The following is a 19,259-nucleotide window of genomic DNA, read 5'->3' on the forward strand; positions in this document are numbered from 1 at the left end:
TCTCCTGCAGGTGGCCCTTCCCAACCTGCAGTGTGTGGGCCCCAGGTGCTGTCCGGCACCGACCAGCTGCCACCCCTGTGCGGCTTGTGGCTCTGTCCACTGAGGGCGGGTGATGGGCATCGCTGGTGTGCCACCGCAGGGTGCCGCATCCCATGTGGGAGGTGGCATGTGCACAACCTGGGACCACTTGTCCTGTGGGAGGGCAACTAGCTGTTGCGTTGCCCCCCACCCTGTGAAGTAGGTGTGCGCCCCTCCCTGTACATGCTGGAGGATCCCTCAGTGATGTCTGGGGATGTCCGGCTCCCGGTCGCCTGGCTGGAGGAGATTATGACGGTGAGGTCCCCCTCCTCATTCAATCACTCCGTGGTCCTCTCGCCCTCCTGGGTCCTCAGTCCGGGCTGCTCCTCCTCCTGCTCTGGCTGCAGTTCCTCGGCCGGAGGTGTCCACGAATGTCGGGGTTGAGGAGCTTTCCTGGGGCTCCAGGATGCCCCAGAGCTCCCTGTAAAGGGGCACGTTGCTGGATCTGCCCCAGAGCGTCCAGCGTGGTCCCTGGCCCGGGCATAGCTCCTCTGGCACAGCTCCTTGACTTTGGAGCATACCTGGTGGCCCCTGGTGCGGAGGCCCTGTGCCAGGCAGCCGAAGGCAGCAGCATTGCACCACTTGACCCCCATGTGGTGCAGGACCTCCTCATCCTTCCACAGGCCAAAGAAGTCCCGCAGCTCTCGCACCGTCCACAAGGGGGCCCGTTTTTTTCTAATCCCCCTGTGAGCGGGACATGGGGCTCACGGGGGGGGCTGGCTGCGGGCCATGAGGGTGCTGGAGCGCACAGCTGGAGCATGTGGGGAGGCTGTTCCTAGCTCGCTTTTAGCTTCCTGCCATGGGTTTCCGGCGTGCATGAGGCTTTAAGGCAGCCAAATGCACGGACCATAGAGCCTTGCTGCTGCTGGCTGGAGCGGCTCTGCGCTCCAGCTGACCAGCGCCATGGCAGACCCATATTTTGAAAAAGTCGACTGTGGAGCGTCTACACGTGTACTCTTTCGATTTAGTATTTCGAAAGGGAGTGATCTTCCTGATACGGGATCGGGGTTCAGATTTCGAAGTCTGTGCCCCATTCTTTTGATTTTCTTTCAAAAGATGGGTTTACATGTGTGGACGCTCCTCCCACTCTTTCGAAAAAGGACCACTTCTTTCAAATATTTGTGCACATGTAGACACAGCTTTAAAGAGGCAGAGAGGCCCCAAAAAAACCACTTATGGAAACTTTGACCAGTATCTAGGCTGAGGTGAGCAATACGCGGTCCAAGGGCTGGACATGGCTCACAGGGGTTTGCCACCAGTGGCCCCCTAGATGCTTTAATTACCTGAGCATACACAGGCACAGATGTTCACTGTTCCTGTTGGCTCCAGTTTGCTGTTCCTGGCCAATGGGAGCTGCTGTAAGTGGCCTAGCTATACCTGTGGATGCTCAACCAAATAAAATGACTGGTAGCCTGCCAGGAAGTCACCCTGCTGAACCAAAACTGGGCCACTAATTACTCATCCCTGATCGAGGCATGTCTGCAACTCCTACTAGGCACTTACATTTTGCTGATTCTACCATACAAGAGAACCTCCTAGACAGTTTTTCACAAGTGCTGAATAAACAAAGAGGTTGTTATAACAGCATCTGCTTTTAAATTGCACTTGAATAGTTAATCCAGCCATCATCAAACGATGGTCACTCAAACTTCTGCCACTAGGGCACCAATCTTTAAAGATTATATACAGTTAAGTGGCAGAGTTATGCATATTGTTTTCATAACCCTGCAGCACTAAAATGTTATTTTTCTGTGAAGTTGTGGAAATACATGTCACTTCACTTTCAAAACCTTCCACACAAACACACACAATACAGAGTACCCTCCAGGACTCAGAGCTATATCACTACAGAGCTGTTTTTGTTTTTATTCTCAATCACAGGAAGCTATTCTGCCTTGGAATGAAGTATACATCCTCTCCGTATACCTTCTCTGTGCAGAGATACCTCTGGATGAAGTTGAAGGCTCTTTTATGATATGCCTGTCTCAAATTAAACCAAGGCAACAATTTTCAGGCAAGATTATGGGAAAGCAAGTAAATGTCATCAGTGCGAGATACCTGAACCCCAAGCAAAACTTCAGTGACATCTAGTGGACACTAGATATCTCACTAAAATATAGTTTCCCCAAAATTCTTACCACTATTATGAAATCCTGCCATCATCAAAGAAATTTATTCATATAATGGGTGATTCATTGCCTATTAATAAGCAAGAAAGAATAATGGGATATACTCTGAGTTTTTCTTGTGATGAGCAACAATAAATCACTTAGCTCAGGTCACATTTGGGAGGAAAAATGTCTTGCCATCATTAACTTTTGTTCAACTGGTGATTATATATATTCAGGTTTTAAGTAAGTGAACCAGTAGCATTTAATTAGATCTAAAAACCTATATCAGATCATGAATCACAGACTTTCCACCTTTATGAAGCTCTCACTTACTAGGTTAAAAGTGTATTTCTCTTTCCATGTGTGATCCATCTTAAATATCTAATGAGGTGCTTTTGATGTACTGATTATAGCCCATATAATCTCACAAAAACTACTGTAGCGTACAGTCTCTTACTTTATACATATATTGGCTTTGTGTTTTGTTTCATTGAGCTTTTCAAGAAAGAAGAAAATTGTGTACTCATGTATCTATGATGGAACTGCCACTACTTGCTTCAATATAGCAAATCCTTCAAATGCTTGCTTTCCTGAGAGACGACCAATATGGACAACTAGCCACGGAAATAAAACAACAGAGTATATTTCTTGCTGAAGGTTGGGATATAGAAAAATGTTATAATTTTCATTCTAACACACACTGACAACAAATTTCTACATGCCCGGAGCACCAGTAGACCGAAGGCCAGTACTGGCTCTCTGTGCAACAATTCTTCAAACTGCTTCATTATTATCTACATCAAAAAGGCATTTCAATCCAATTCATATTTTGGGGCATGTGCTTAAGGCCCAGATTTTTCAAGACAATTAGGTGTTGCTGTGATCAACATTTCAATGTTTAATTGACTTAGGATCTTAAGTTTCAGTCTGAAAAGGGATCCAGGTATTTAGGAGCCTAAATCCCACTGACTGTCAACAGCCAAAGCCCTTTAGAAAATTAGATTTAGTTTCTTAAAACAGTTAGGTTTCCAGTGATGAGAGCATCAATGGCTAAATATATCTAAACTGTTAGCAAACAATGCACTACACATCTTGCAGACTATGTTAAGTTTCAAAGTGTATATATTATATTACCTAAATCACAATAATCAGACAGGAAAATAATTTAAAAAGTTTTTATTCAGCTTTAAGATGTGTTTCTGAAGAGGTCACTATGATGTTATCACGGATCTTGTTTATAAGATCACAACATTTTTGCAAGAGAAGAAAGCCACAACCATAAGAAAATCAGTTTTTTTGGTGGAGGAGAGAGCTTAAGCAGATCATGATTCATAAGCGTCAAAGTGTAAACATCACCTAATATAAATATTAGGCTTATTTCAGGGAGGAAAAAAAGCTTCTATTACAAAAGCTTCTCTTTAAATAGATTAAAAAAATCAACTGAATGGATTTAATCTCGTGGTTTCTTTTTCAGCCTATTTTTAGAATTATTAAAGAAACATGTAAGTTACTGTAGACTATTTCTCTCAATTTAAAAAGTGTAAATGGTTTCAATTTACACAGTAAAAATTAAAAAGAAAAAAGCAATGAAAGCAGAATTGCTTTATTAGACTAGCCAACGCTCATGTGTAGTTCATACACTGGCATTTAACTACCATCATAAAACACAAAGATTGCTCCTCTCAAATACATGGGGCACTCTTTTACTTATGCACAACATTTTAAACAGCTGACTGGCATACAGCTCTGTGCTCAGTACAACCTGCTCAGACAGGAAAGGATGTACGACATCCATTCTATACACATCCACTTTGAAAATACTGTTGTCATGTGGACAGCAGAAATTTCAGTCAGAACAGATTTGGATTTATAAATGTATCTTGCGTTATGTGGTGGAAAATAAACACTCCCCGGTTCATGTTACTCTACCCTGTAGATGACATTTCTGCCAGCACCAATTTGGCTTTTCCCATCAATCCTGGGGTTTTAAGAACATTTTCTTAGCTTTGCTAGGTTTCACGTTACTGTTCTCATCTTCATCCTGTAGCACACGCTGATCTCTCTTTTTCAAGAATTTCTTTCCTATCGTTCCCACTAAGGTTTCGTATCTGTTAGGATAGTAACATGAAAATACACATCACTATTCTTCATGAAATCAAAACAAATTTGTACACAATGGCTGCGTCTACACGTGCACGCTACTTCGAAGTAGCGGCAGTAACTTCGAAATAGCGCCCGTCACGTCTACACGTGTTGGGCGCTATTTCGAAGTTGAAATCGACGTTAGGCGGCGAGACGTCGAAGTCGCTAACCCCATGAGCGGATGGGAATAGCGCCCTACTTCGACGTTCAACATCGAAGTAGGGACGTGTAGACGATCCGCGTCCCGCAACATCGAAATAGCGGGGTCCTCCATGGCGGCCATCAGCTGGGGGGTTGAGAGATACTCTCTCTCCAGCCCTTGCGGGGCTCTGTGGTCACCGTGGGCAGCAGCCCTTAGCCCAGGGCTTCTGGCTGCTGCTGCTGCAGCTGGGGGTCCGTGCTGCATATACAGGGTCTGCAACTAGTTGTTGGCTCTGTGTATCTTGCACTGTTTAATGAAAGTGTGTCTGGGAGGGGCCCTTTAAGGGAGCGACTTGCTGTTGAGTCCGCCCCGTGACCCTGTCTGCAGCTGTGCCTGGCTCCCTTATTTCGATGTGTGCTACTTTGCCGTGTAGACGTTCCCTCGCTGCGCCTATTTCGATGTTGGGCTGCGCAACGTCGAAGTTGAACATCGACGTTGCCAGCCCTGGAGGACGTGTAGACGTTATTCATCGAAATAGCCTATTTCGATGTCGCTACTTCGAAATTAGCTATTTCGATGTAGCGTGCACGTGTAGACGTAGCCAATAAGTCATAAATCCTAACAGCGATACCAATCTGCGTCAATGTCACTCCTCTTGCAGCACGCTGTAAGGACACAGCTACTGCCTCAATCAAGATATCAGTATACTAGTAAGGGGCCAATTTTGCCTTCTGTCACCAGACTGGCACAGAGAGACAGAATACAGAGTACCAAGATGTAACAGAGGGTAGAAAATGATCCCTAGTTATTTCCCCAGGAAGTAATGAAGCTGTTCCACTGAACACATTCTTCAAAATTCTTATTTAACAAATCTTGTGCACAACACAGAAGTTTGCTGTTTTAAAAACACTCCGATGAGAATGAAGCAACATATCATCTTAGTAATTTTAACTATACCATAAAACATAAATTACCTTCTGGCCATTTCTTCATCTGATACATCAGCCTCAGCTATTTCATCTGCTTCAATTTCTTCTTTCTTGTACCTAGAGTTCATTTGGATCATTAACTTCTGAAAATGAAATGGGAAATCAGTTTAACAGTTAACTCTTTCACAGAATTTCAATTATACTGACATTACAGATAAGAAACTCATTTTTAAAATGGACAAGACTTTCCCTCAGAATTTTAAATGAAGCTGCCTTCCCTTGGTTGTTGTACAAACTTAGGGCTAGAGTGTGGATTTACCATGAGCTGTAAATAAAAGCGAGAATTTTCTCCACAGCTCTGGGAGAAAACGAGGGAATGAGCTGTGACTGACTGCCTCATCCTTGCTTTATGGGAGGGTACAGGTTCAACCTCCCTGGTCAAGCACCCCTTGGGACCTGAGAGGTCCCAAACCAGCAATTTTGCTAGACCAGGGAGGTCAATTCTGCAATCTGCTGCCCTTCAGACAGTGCTCCTGGGCTCTCCTCCATGCTGTCTATAGAAGAGTGTCACATCCTGGGACCTAGGAGTTCTAAGTTCTTGTCCCAGTTTTACCATCAGAATTCCTGCCTGGCTATGGTGATAAGCCACTGAGAGCCGCCACTCACAGGCCTGGGCCGCCAGCTTCCCTGCCCTGTCCACTGCTCCCAGAGTGAGGGTCCAGTACCAGATGAGGCAATGCCAGATTTGAGAGTTGCAGCCTGCTGTCAGGTGACTTGCACCAGTACTGCACCTGGTGAAACTCTGTTTCTCCTCTGTTACCCCTTCTCCTCAGCAGAGTGCAGGGAAATGACTTCGTTCCCATCCTCCTTAGCGTTACCCTGATCCATGCCTTACAAGACCTTCCAGCATCTTAAAATTGTTCTAACAGATAAACAACCTATTTTTGATTCCTTCCTTGTTTGTACAACAGCCCAGACACTAATCTCTTCGACTACGTTTTCTTAGTACTCTTGATGATTGGTGGGACTTAAATAGCAATGCACTATCAATTGTAGGTTTTACAAAAATAGTGGAGAAATCTTTTTAAAATGTTACACAGATCTGTTTTTAAACTGCCAAATATAAATTCCCAGATCTTACAGATGGGACAAATTTAGGAACTAAGCCACTTAAAAATGCTCATTTAGCAGGGACAACCTGTCTGAAAAACTTTACAATGAAAATACTTGCATTAAAAAAGGGGCTGGGGGCAGTGAAAATGCCAACCACGGTGAGACAGCAATCATAATTCCCCCTAAATCACATTAAATCTGAATTCATCCTGAGTAACTTTTCACCGTAGGCAGTTATTTGGCTGTTTGACACAGATTAATGGCAGCGTTGTTCTTATTGTTTTAGCACCATGGACATGTGTGATGTTCAGTAAAAGTTAAGGACACATTGGCTCAAAAGACTTTTTATTTAAAAGGCACTTCTGCAGGACCACATTCACATGAGTCAGTGGTGGTGAAAGGGACTGAGTTTGCAGGTTTGGGCTCTAACTTACGCAGCAGTTTGATGACTAAAGATCAAGACTGGAAGAAAAGTGACTGATCAGTCAGATCAGGCAGTTGCCCCACTGAGCAGTGGATAGAACACACAGGCTTTGTTTTCGAGGGGAAAAAGGACATACATGAATCATGGGAGTTGTTGACTATGGGGTAAAAAGCCAAATATTTACCAGAAATAGCACTTCATTTATTTCCAAAATCTTGGCTTGAATCACAATATCATGTGTGAATACATTTTATTAAATTGCCTCAGGAAAGCACTGCATTGCCAGAGGAACAACAAGCAGCATGAACTTTGCCATATCACCTGCTTGTATGTCTTAATGCTAATTTTGGAGCCATCTCTTAGGGGAGGATTTTAATTCAGTCTCCACACTGATTCTGCGTGCTAACAGACATTAACGTGTAACATGGACTAGTGTCAATTTGGGACTGGAAAGATTCATCTCAGCGCCAAACAGATTTCATCCCTCTTCACTATTTTTTTTTTTAAACTTGACATTTTTGCAGTTCTGTACTGAAAATACAACCTTATGGGGAATGTTTACCTCAGAGATGAAAGGCTCTGTTTGCACAAATGGATCAAACACACACAACACAAGTAAACAGACTACTTTTCATCCACAGATTTTTTTGAAAATTATCAGGACCTCATTTCACAGCTGGATAAATCAGGCCCAGAGAAGTAAAGTAACTTTGACCAATGTCACTGAGCAAATGAGGCAGTGCGATCAAGAGTAAACAGTCCCCATAATATTGTGTTTTCAGTACAGAACTGCAAAAATTTCATAAAATGCTACAATCTCCTTTGCCTGCAGTTTAATGTATTTTCAAATTCCTGCAGTTGAACCGCCCTACTTCTAAAGGTAGAAACGAGTGTTGGCACAGAGACAGAGTATCAACACATCAATTAATGACTAAGCATCAACAATCACCACCCATTAGAATTTCATATGGTTTCACTGAACAGCAATGGGAATGCTGGACAAGAGAGAAGGGGAACTGAGGTAGAAACAACCATTTTCACCCTAGCCAGCAGAGTTTTAATTAGAAGCATGAAGAGTGGGCACATTTAGGCAAAAATCTACTTTGTGTTATAAAGTATTAAAGCTCAGTTAACTCTTGCTGAAGTCAAGGGAAAGAGTCTTCTTGATTTCAGTGGAAGTCATACTGGCTACGTCTACACCAGCCCCTTTCCTGTTGCCGCTGGGCTCCATTCATTTGCTGGAGCTCCCGCCACGACTCCACCCATCTGCTTCCCAGCCATTTTTACCCAACAGATTGATGAGAAGCTTCCAAGCAGCCATCGCTGGCAATGCCTCTATTAACCCTTTGGTTGCTGGGCCATTGTGGGATTCATACACCCCGCGACCCTAACAGAAGCAGAACATTTGACAGTACCTCAACTTCTGGATTAAACCCTTTAAAGGACATTCTGCCATAAAGTAGGTCTTCACATGGCATAAAGCTTCTCTCTTCTATTATAAGACTCCTGCACAACAAACAAACCCAAGTATTTGTTTGAACAGTATGTCACAGTAACCAAAAGGAATAACAACACCCCCATAAAAATTAAGTGTTTTAGGCAGTGTTCCCTGTAAACTGAGCACTTGGGCGGCTGCCCATAAGAGAGTCAAGTGCCACCCAGCCGATTAGCAGAGCGCCCACAGCAGGTGTTTCTACTGGTGGTCCACAACTGCATATGCCTTAGTGCACACAAGAAAATTTATTCTGCCTATGGATGAAAAAAATTGAGGGAACACTGGTCTTAGACCAGGTCTGTGATTGAATATTTTGCCAGAATAAGACTGTTTTGCCCCTCCTACATTCCTAAAAACTTCTGCTTGTCCTTCAATCCCCTGCCCTCAAAACCCTCCAGAAGCAAAAAACGCACACCGCTAAATGACACTATTATACCAGCAGATTTCTAGTTTAGAGCTGGACATTACAGACATGGGTAGGAAATAAAACTCTTCTCTTTTCTCTTTGAACTAACAACTCAGGTGACAAAAAGCAGCTCATCCGCAGGAATTACTGCACACTTGTACCACAGAAGTGGGTCACCTTTTCATCCTACGCTGCACATGTAGAATACTAAATAGCAGTAACCTTATCCAGATGCTAAGAGACTCCCTCTTATTAAAATTATTCTGTCTTTTAAAGGACAAAATAAATGTCTTTTAAAAACTAATTTCATACTGTTTGTAGTACCGCTTCAGAAGACAGGAAAGGAAGTTTATGCCCTTAATAGATATTTACCTCATCGCTGCATCTCCATTAGGGACTGACCTCTGTGCCTGTATGAAGCCTTAATGAAATTGGTGGAGTGCCATACAGGAACCAGATTCTCCCTCATGGATTTGATTGCAAGACTGGGGCCTCATTTACAAGATTTCAGCTTTTTTTTTTTTTTAAAAACAGCATTTAATCACATGGTCACTAAAAGGAAGTAATTACACTGATACTAGGAAAACACAGAGATGGAAAAAAGGGAGATAGATCAAATCTGGACTTGCCAACTTTGGGACTTGTTGCATTTTATTTTAAGGAACAAGAAGTATGGTCCATCTCTACCAAGCTGACTATTTTACTCGTGTATATTGTTCACTAAGGCTATGTCTACACTAGCACCCCCGCTTTTGAAAGAGGGATGCTAATGAGACACTTTGGGAGATGCTAATGAGGTGCTGCAATGAATATGCAGAGCCTCATTAGTATAATGGTGGCTGCGACGCTTCGAAAGTGCCGCTTTTGATAGTGCGCGGCTCGTCTTTCGAAGTGCTGTGGCCACCATTATGCTAATGAGGTACTGCATATTCATTGTAGCACCTCATTAGCATCCCCCTTTTGAAACAGGGGGTGCTAGTGTAGACACAGCCTAAGAGTTATTATTATTCTCAAGGTGTTTCTGGGACAGAAAAGGATCAATACACTGCTCTGTCTCCCACACAGTCCAGATACAAGTAATGCAAAAATATGGAAAACTTACTCCTTTTCCTTGAGTTCTGGTAAATCCAGATACCAGTGTTCTTCACTGATTATCTTTTTTTCCTCCTCTTTCAGTTGTTTTTTGGTTTCTGAATCTAATCCCCTCTGCATGAACTGAAAGAAACACACATGTAAGATTTTTCTACATAAAGTTTCTTTTTTCCCCTATAGGTAAGTTCCAATTATTTAACACTGACATTTATTACATGGACTAGTTCATGGACAAAGTTAAGAAGTCTTTCCTGATTCTTTTAAAAGAATCAGCTCAAAGTCAGGGCAATTGCCAATGTACAGACAGAAACAACTATACAGTAAAACCATGATATACTTGATTTTGACTCTCAAATAACTGGCATTTTAACCATAAGTAAATTTTAACTACTTTTTCTGTAAGTACAGTATAGTAAAAGTAAATACAAATAAATACAGAATATACAGCATAAGTTTACAGTTGCACAATACTGCTATTGGTAAATAAAGTACTCTACATACATTTTTGTTTGTTTCTTAATATCTAATCTTGTTATGGATTGCTAGGTATACCTCTCTATTACCCAGAATATCTGAATATTTAGCTGCTGGATATGAAAGAGTTTACTGCAATACTAAAATTCTGTTGCATCACCACTTACACATCCAGGTCACCAGCACCCTAATACCACTCTAAGTTTGTCTTCCTTGTCATATTATCATCCTGCAATTCCCAGAGGTTTGGCAAAGGAATGAGGCAAATTTAATGTTTTCAAAGTTGATGCAGCATATCAGACATCAAACGATTACACTCCACTGCATTAGGAGGTCAAGGGACCAATGGGGTTAGCATTTGTTTTTTTTTTACTTTATTCTTTTGAAGGCTCTCTCTTCAGATTCTCAGATTTCATTTAAAAAAAAAAGTTCATCTCTAGCCCACAAAGTTGCAAAGACAGACTTAAAAATGGTAAGTGAATGTTAGGCCAGATCTTTATTTAAAAATTAAGCTACGTCTACATTTAATCTGCGACAGCAGCACAAGTGCATCAGTGCCACAACAGAACTTCGAAATATGGTTTTCCTGTTGCTGTAGTTGATCTACTTCCTGAGAACCAGCAGCTAGGTCTATGGAAGAATTTTTTTCACCACTTCAGTGCTGTCTGCACCAGGGATTAACTCGGTTTGCCTATGCTACTCAGAGATGTGGATGTTTCAAATCCAGGAGAAACATAAGTAGGTGACCCTAACTACTTTTTTAGTATAGATCTCGTCTTAGATTGACCTAGCTACAGGCCTGCTGAAATGTGTGGGGGGGGGGGGGTGGGTGGGAAAGGGGGCCCCTTTGAAGTGCTGACATTGCTTCTCTGTTGCTCCACATGGGTTGTGAGGGAAGGGGTGGCCCCTGACTGAAACACCTCATGCCCCTCATGTTCCCACACCACGGGAAGGGAGGTGGAGAAGGGGAGGGAGGGAACTGAGGTTCAGGGCTTCCCCCAGGCCAGATTAAGTTTCCTGGGGGACCAGGGTGGGACTAAAAATGGGTGAGGGCTGGGATGCGGTGTGTGGAAGGGGGCTACTAAGGAGCAGATGTGGGGTCTGGGCGAGAGGGAGGGTTCGGGAGTGGGCTGGGTCAGAAGTGGGCCAAAGGTAGGGTCTGAGAGGGAGGGTACAGGAGCAGGGTAGACCTATGGGGTCTGGGACAGAGGGTACAGGAACAGACTGAGGAAGAGGTGGAGTTGGGGCAGTAGTGGGTGGGTGGGGGGGTTGAAAGTCTGGACAATGGGGTAGGGCACTTACCACTGCTGCCCTCTTCCCTGGCTGGGGGGAACAGTAGTGTGGAGATACACCCCCCAGAAAGGCTTTTCTCCCCACCTCTCCCAGGTATGGCCCTCCCATTGCTCTGAGTGGCCAGAATTCCAGCAGCTTGGGCAGTGCCTGAGAGAGGTGAGGAGAAAAGCCACTCCAGAGAGCCACAAGTTGCCGTTCCCCCTGCCAAGGAAGGGGAAGCAGGAGTGGTGGCAGTGGCACAGACGACAGAGGTGCCGTTACTTCCCGGCCCACGGCCCTTGGGGCTCCCTGACCTTTTCCCTGATGCAGGCTGGATGGCTGGGCAGGGGAGTTCTGAGCCTCAGAGGCCAGATCCAGACAAGCTGTGGTCTGAATCCAGAGTGCATTTCAAGGGGTTCCCTGCTAATTACTCTGGTAAAGTAGTTCAACCTTCATTCAGACCAGCCCATAAGCACGTATCTGTCACACTTCCACCTGCATTGGGCATTGATCATGAGTATAGCCAAGCTGCACTAGCACCTTCAGGTTTGACTTCCGTGGTAAAACAGCAAGGGAGGTTTGATGGTATTTGGAACATCTGTACAATCTCCTGTGGCAAATCATTTTGGTGCCCCAAACAGACAGAACTTGGCTTGAGTTTGGGAACGTGCCACAACTTCCCCACCTCCATTCAAATAGACCTATATATATATATATATAATTGGACGATGAGAAGTTGAAAAATCAGCTTTTTAGTTTTCAGGCTATGTGTAACATTTATGGTATTAAATTATTTTAATTATACATAATTTTTGCATTGTTTGAAAAGTGATAAGCATCTTGATTTCTCATTTTCCACTTTTTAATGCTATTTGTTCTGTACTCTGTGTGAGTTTCTTAACTAAGGGAAATGGCATTGTTTTCTGAATGAATTCAAAACCATTCCAAAGCTGTCCATTAAAATGACAGTATTTAGATTTCCTCACAAGTAATACGAGAGACTCTACATAGAGCAATACTTTAGTTAAGAAAAACAGCCAGACCTAAGTCTCAGTGGGAAAAATTGTATTGTAAGCTTCCAATTAATGTTCATTGTTATGTCTCCTTAAAACAAACGACCCTGGAGATCTCTTGGATAAAAATATCTGATCACTTACATTTAAAATGAAAAAAACCTTGCAATAGTTGTAAAGCACAAAAAATAAAATGAATGCTTCTTTGGGTCAGGGTTTAGTCTCCAGAGCAGCACAGATTTAAGCTTTTGGTGAGCAGCAGCTTGTAACTATGCTAATTATTCTGCTATTTTCATTCTGCTACAACTGTTTGAACTGAGACTGCAAAACTCATTTCACTGGCTACTCTGAAGAACCGTGGCCCCAAATACCAAGCTAAAAAGAATGGCACAACTAAAATGAAGCGAACAAGCCATGAAGGCTCTGCTATATTAAGTTATAAATATTTAATGAATATTTATATTTTAAAAAAATTAATGACAATTCAGTTTCCGTGTTGTTAGCCAGAAAAAGAGAGATCATCAATCACGCCAGTGTGTACTCTACTGAATTATGTGTTGCATTACACGACATGAAGCGCAGTCCATTAGCCACTGAGCTGAGACTAATTTCACTCTGGACTTGATGCTAGATTCACAATTCCAAGGGCGATGGCTAGGTCAATACTTTATTAATATCCTTCCCTCATGCTACTATATTTATGAGCTGGGAAAAGAGTGTATGCATGGGGAGCGGGGAGGGAGAAGGAAGGACAATGGTCGAAGTTAACACTGTTATAGGCTGCTCCTATAGCCGTTTTCAAGAGAAAACTGGCCAGAAAAAATCAGTGCACAATAAAATCCAAGGTTATGAAACATTTGGAGTCAAAGCGGCCTAAGCAAATGTGGCAAGGAAAGAGAATATTTTAACTGAAAGATATAAAGAAAAAGAGTTTGAACATCTGTTTGTGATAACAAGGCCAGGAATTTCCAGGTAAATTTCAGGAAAGAAATCCCCATTTTGGTAATGCAAATTTTGCTGACTAACGAAAGTGATTCACAGTATGCCCCTAGGTCAAAACAATGGGCATCCTATAGTTCAGGGGTGGGCAATAAGTGGCCCCTGGCCCAAATGCAGTTCATCAGGGTTAGCCCTTGATAGACCACCAGATGCTTGCTTTACCTGCATTTGCAGGTACAGCCACTCACAACTCCTGTTGGCTGTGTATGACCATTCCTACCCATGGGAGCTGTGGGAAACAACTTGGACTAGGACAACATTTCCTGCAGGTCTGTTGGCCACGAGCTACGTGCAGCCTATTCCTGCAGGCACACGGGTGAATAAAGCATCTCGCAGCCCACCAGGGACTATCCTGGGGGACTGCATGCGGAACAGGCCATTTATTGCCCATCCATGCTATAAGTTCATAAAATCGCAGGAAACCTCATGGGAATCTACAGTTGTATGGCTATAAGTGAAGGTACTATGGTACTCAAGAAAGTTGTACAAATGGTGTATCATGAGGTGTTAGCACAGCTATTTTTTTCTAGTATTTTTGTCTGTAGTTCAGCTACAAAGTGGAACTTCAAGTCACCAGTTTTGTAGTTACCACAGATAAACTATGGATTTTCTTTAGTCAAGCTTTCCAATGTCATTATTGCCAACGCCATGTTATTTAGTGCATATCTAGGGAGCTAGTAAGGAACAACACAACAAGGATCAACCAGTCCAACATCATTCCATCCCATATGGAGTTCACAAATAATATCTGTGAAGATGAAACTATGGACCTTCAACACAAATGTGAAATGTGCGCTCTTGTATGGATGTGAGACGTGTACTAAAACATCTTCAAATGACAAACTACACACACTCATAAACAGATGCTTGAGGTACATCCTTCACATCAAATGGCAAGACTTGGTCACAAATGAGGAGCTTTGGAACAGAGCACGACAAGAACTACTTAATGTTCAAATCAAGAGAAGAAAATTGGGATGGCTTGGCCACACTCTCAGAAAACCATCATTCAGCACAGTCCATCAAGCTCTCACATGGAACCCACAAGGAAAACACAAAAAAGGAAGACCTCGGACAATGTGAAGAAGATCTATTGAGTTGAAGGAAAACAACTGGTGTACTCCTGGAACCAGCTAGAAGTTTTGTTCCAAGACAGAGTGAAGTGGAAGAGACTGGTAGATGACGTACGCTCCACATGGAGTACAAAGGTTACGTGATGGTGGTAGTTGTAGTAGTAGTAGTATTAGTATTAGTAAAGAACATCTGAGAAAGCTGGACAACTGGTGACGAGGGCAAGCAATACTAGAATTAACTGATGTTAACTTTTCCACACACACACACACACACACACACACACACACACACACACACACACACACACACACACACACACACACACACACACACACACACACACAAAGAGAGAGAGAAAAAAATTCTTTACAAAGACAAGAGGGGTAGTTACTACATAATTGACCTTAATAGTCAAAATAAATACAAGTTGAACCTCTCTAGTCTGGCATCTTCAGGACTTGACTGGTGCGGAATGAGAGAATTTGCCAAACCAGGGGAGGTCAATATTGTCTAGCATAGAGGTGTCTTTCTTCATCGGGGGGCCACAAAGTAATTTTTTACATGTTCTGGGACTGAACACAAAATAGCCCCAACCATCACCACCCCGCCCCCAGGCTTAAACCCCTTGCAGCTTCAAATTATGCCCCCACAAACCTGGGATTAATTTACCCAGGAGCCCGCAGCTGCTTCTTTGCCAGGCCATCTCCTCTTCAGTGTGGTTGCATAGCTCCCCCCAGCCCTTCTACTCCCCGCGCCATGAACACTACAGCAGGGCGGCTGCCAGCACCCTGCCACGCTTCGGACTCAATTTAATTGCTTTAATGTCCGGATCCCTCCTGCTGGCCACTAAACCAATTAAATTGAGTTCTACTCCAGTGTTTCTCAACCTTTTTTTTTTAATAAAGAACCCCCTGAAAAAAAAAATTGTAAGTACCCCCAGTACCCGCAATTTTCAGACACGTAAAATCCCCAATCTCTCCTTCCCTGCCCCAGAGCCAGGCACCCCTCGCTTCAAGGCAAAGGTAGTTTCTCTTCAAGTGTGGTTCAAAAGGTCTTCTCTCACCAACATAAATTAATCCAATAAAAGATATTACCTCACCCCAACCTTGTGTGCCTAAATATCCTGGTACCAACATGGCCAAGTGCATACAAGAAATATGGAAGTAGGTTAGTGAGGTGAAGAACAACATAATTTGGAATGACAACAAGATAAGGCAAATTTAAAAGTGTGGCCTTGCTTATTCTGAGAAAATACAGAGTTGCAGAAAGTTTGCTAACTGAGCCAGTTAATAGATTTACGTTTACTGTGGAAAAGGACAGTTGTGTTTAAAACCGCATTAGATCACTGTGGTTAAAGGAGGGATGTAAAATCGCATTTAATGAATTATCCCATTAAATTCTAGGTTTAACCAGTTAACTACTAAACAGATAGAGAGGGGCTTGAGATGCTGCTTGAGCTCCAGACAGGGGCTGGTTCAGCTGTGCTGGAGCACTCCCCAGACTAACCCCATGCCTGCACCAGGTGAGGGGCTGCTCCAGCCCTTACTGGTTAATTTTTAATATCCCTACGTTACAGCTAGACTTCTACTTGTACTTTCCTTGTCAGGTATTTTCTACCCAGGATGTGCGGTTCACCCATTAATTTGCCGCGTAGGAGTCTCATTTGTTCTTCAGGACCCCATCCAAAATCAGGCAAATTTCCACTTAGGTCAGGACTTCAGGTTTGGGCCTTGAATCGTGCAACAGCAGCGGACACTGTGAGTCCCTCTCGCCTGCCACCTGCCCAAAACATCTTGGTATGTTATTTGACCACTGTGTTCGAGAAGGGGTCCCCTACACGAGCATTTCTTATACTTTTGAGACCATGGAACATCAAACAGTATTTTTTATGCAAAATACCCATGAAAATTTTCTTCAAAAAAATTGTAGTCAGACCAAAAACCAGAAAAGAGCAACACACTGTATGCAGCAAAAACAAAATGAAGGAACCTAATCAGATATCATAGCAATGAAGGAGTAACATTAGTTCTGGTTTTAATAACAGAAAATACAGTCTTATTGAAAACTGTGAATTATTTTGTCCAGATGCTTGCGGCTCACCTGCGAGTTGTTCATGGAACACCAGTGCTCCATGCAACCCAGTTTAAGAAATATTGCTCTACACTGTATCTTTACTATCCTTACAAGACTTTTCTGGTTTGTTTTCTAGTTACACATTTTTATTGCAACAGATGAGAAGAGCACCCTTTGGCTTATTTTGTACATTGGTTTAGTACACTAGTGTCTATTTTGTACATTGGTTTAGTACACTCTTGTCTATGCTTCCTAAGATGACATGCATCCCTTTGCACTGGTGGTTCAGGACATGGGCCCTGATCCCAGAAACAGCACACAGCACTTAGTCAAGCCATGTCCCAGCGGACTGGCCTGAGTGTGGAAGAGCCTGTAGCAGACAAGTGGGTGCTGGTTATAATGCCACATCTCTTTTCTGTTTACGCTGCAAAAACACCGCATTGTCCTCGCTATAGCTAAGTTTAGATCCCGTTCTTCATTTACACACATCCTTCCAAGCCTTCAGGTACCTCCAGCTTCCCATCTTAGCCTCATTTAGTCTCTTAATCCTTTCCACCCATACTTTTGAGTACATCAGGAAGCAGCAAAAGGTACAAAGCTCTGACTCTAGGCAAAGCCAGATACATTGACCTCCTTACCTTCAGCCATACTATGACACCCTGTGTGTCAATGTCCTGCTTCCCATCAATGTTCTCTCTAATTTTTTAACATCCACGGTGGACTAAATTTTGTTACATGCACCCAGGCATGTGCAGTGTGCACCACCCATACAAACACATGCTGCTCACTATGAGTGCTCTGCTAATCAGCTGGGTGGCACTGAATCTCTCTTGGACAGCTGCCCAAGTCCTCACCTTGCAGAGAACACTGTTCCCTATCCTCTCATCTCAGAAGAGCCTGAACTTCCTCAGCTTCCCCACTGCAAGGTCATCTCCCCTGCTAGTCCCAAAGGGCATTCCTGTCCACCTGTGGGGATATTTTCCTTTCTGGGCCTCTCCAATCTTCTCAGTGACCTGGAAAGTGTGCGTGCATGCGTGCGTGCATGGGGGGGGGGGGGGTTGCACTGTTAAAAGGAGAGCTAAGCAGTTTTGGGGATGAAGAGTTTACCATGTCCACTGCAGGGACTTAGGTCAAATTCAAAAAAAATCTTTCTCTGGGTCTGTGATCCGTTCTGACCCTGCCAAACACTGGTGGGCAAGCTCTCCTTCATCTGCCCAGATGCCTCGTTCCCTGTGCAGAAGCCTCCCAGATCTCTTCCCATGAATCCCAAACCCCAGTGCAGCTTGTTCTTCCTCCTCGCCAACCCTCCCCATCCCTCCACCCCAGGTCTTTGCCTTACGCCCCACAATCCTCCCCGCGGGCCCCAACCCCAGACCTCACACTCTAACTTGAAAACCCCAGCTCTGCTACCAGGGCAGGCTCCCCCAATCACCTCCCCACCTGGGAACCCCCCAATCCCCTACACAAGCGGCAGTTCACCCCACAAACTCCTTCACTTGCAGCCCCAGGCCCCCAAGCTCTACCCATCCCCAACAACCCAAATCACCCCAATCCCTCACAAGGGGCAGTTTCCCCGTACACCCCCACCTCTCCCTATTACCCCCCAAGGGGAAACTCATCGCATAAACTTTCTCACTCACTACCCCAGGCCCCCAGCTCTCCCCTCACCCCCCACAAGGGGCAGCTCTCCCCATACACCCCTCCCCCACTCGCAGCCCCAGGCCCCCAGCTCTCCCCATACACCCCTCCCCCACTCGCAGCCCCAGGCCCCCAGCTCTCCCCATACACCCCTCCCCCACTCGCAGCCCCAGGCCCCCAGCACTCCCCATACACCCCTCCCCCACTCGCAGCCCCAGGCCCCCAGCTCTCCCCATACACCCCTCCCCCACTCGCAGCCCCAGGCCCCCAGCTCGCCGCTTGCTGGTTCCGCGCTCGGCCGCGCCGCACCTTCATGCGCAGCAGGTTCTTGGACAGCTTGCTCGTCACCTCCCCGGCCATAGCGGAGCCGGAGCCAGAGCCGGCGCCGGCGTTAGGCCCGGGCAGGCCCCGATCGATCCCCGCCCTCTCCCGCCGCACGAGCCGGACCGCGCCGCGTTTCCGGCCGGGGCCTCTGCTGCGCACTGGAGCGGGGCGCGCGCGCCGCGATCCCCCAGGCTGGCAGGCGCCGCTTTCCGTGGTAGGGCCACGCGGCCGTGCTGGGCCGGCGCGTCACGCCCCTTCCATGCCCCCCCCCCCCTCCGGCCTGGTGCACGCGGGGGGATACAGAAGGGGGGGGGGGGGTAACGTATCGTATATGGGCCTCCCAGCCTGGTGCACCCAGAGGGGTACAGACGGGGGGGTCACACCCCGTACATGGGCGCCCTCCCAGCTGAGTGCACGCGTGGGGGGCAGGGTTGGGGGTCACATCTCACAGACGAGCAGC

General features: G+C 44.9%; 1 protein-coding gene across 1 annotated transcript; it reads right to left on the reverse strand.

Annotated features, from left to right (window-relative positions):
• Positions 1-3,350: 3,350 nt before the first annotated feature.
• MPHOSPH6 (M-phase phosphoprotein 6) lies at positions 3,351-19,050 on the reverse strand. Its single transcript, XM_075008518.1, has 5 exons — positions 18,785-19,050; positions 9,943-10,055; positions 8,355-8,445; positions 5,448-5,545; positions 3,351-4,297 (listed from the first exon to the last, which is right to left on the reverse strand). Exons 1-5 carry the CDS (start codon positions 18,833-18,835, stop codon positions 4,162-4,164), a joined length of 489 nt encoding a protein of 162 aa, XP_074864619.1. The 5' UTR covers positions 18,836-19,050; the 3' UTR covers positions 3,351-4,161.
• Positions 19,051-19,259: the final 209 nt, after the last annotated feature.

The sequence above is a fragment of the Carettochelys insculpta genome, chromosome 14, assembly GCF_033958435.1.
Source record: "Carettochelys insculpta isolate YL-2023 chromosome 14, ASM3395843v1, whole genome shotgun sequence".
In the NCBI taxonomy this organism is placed as follows: Eukaryota; Metazoa; Chordata; order Testudines; family Carettochelyidae; genus Carettochelys; species Carettochelys insculpta.

Bases quoted from the DNA above. Each gene is read 5' to 3' on its own strand.
- MPHOSPH6 (XM_075008518.1), bottom strand. From the start codon at position 18,835: ATGGCCGGGGAGGTGACGAGCAAGCTGTCCAAGAACCTGCTGCGCATG. The intron at 8,446-9,942 runs GTAAGTTTTCCA...TTTGTTGTGCAG, and splicing joins CCAGAACTCAAGGAAAAGGA to GAGTCTTATAATAGAAGAGA. The intron at 5,546-8,354 runs GTACTGTCAAAT...TTTCATTTTCAG, and splicing joins GGTTTAATCCAGAAGTTGAG to AAGTTAATGATCCAAATGAA.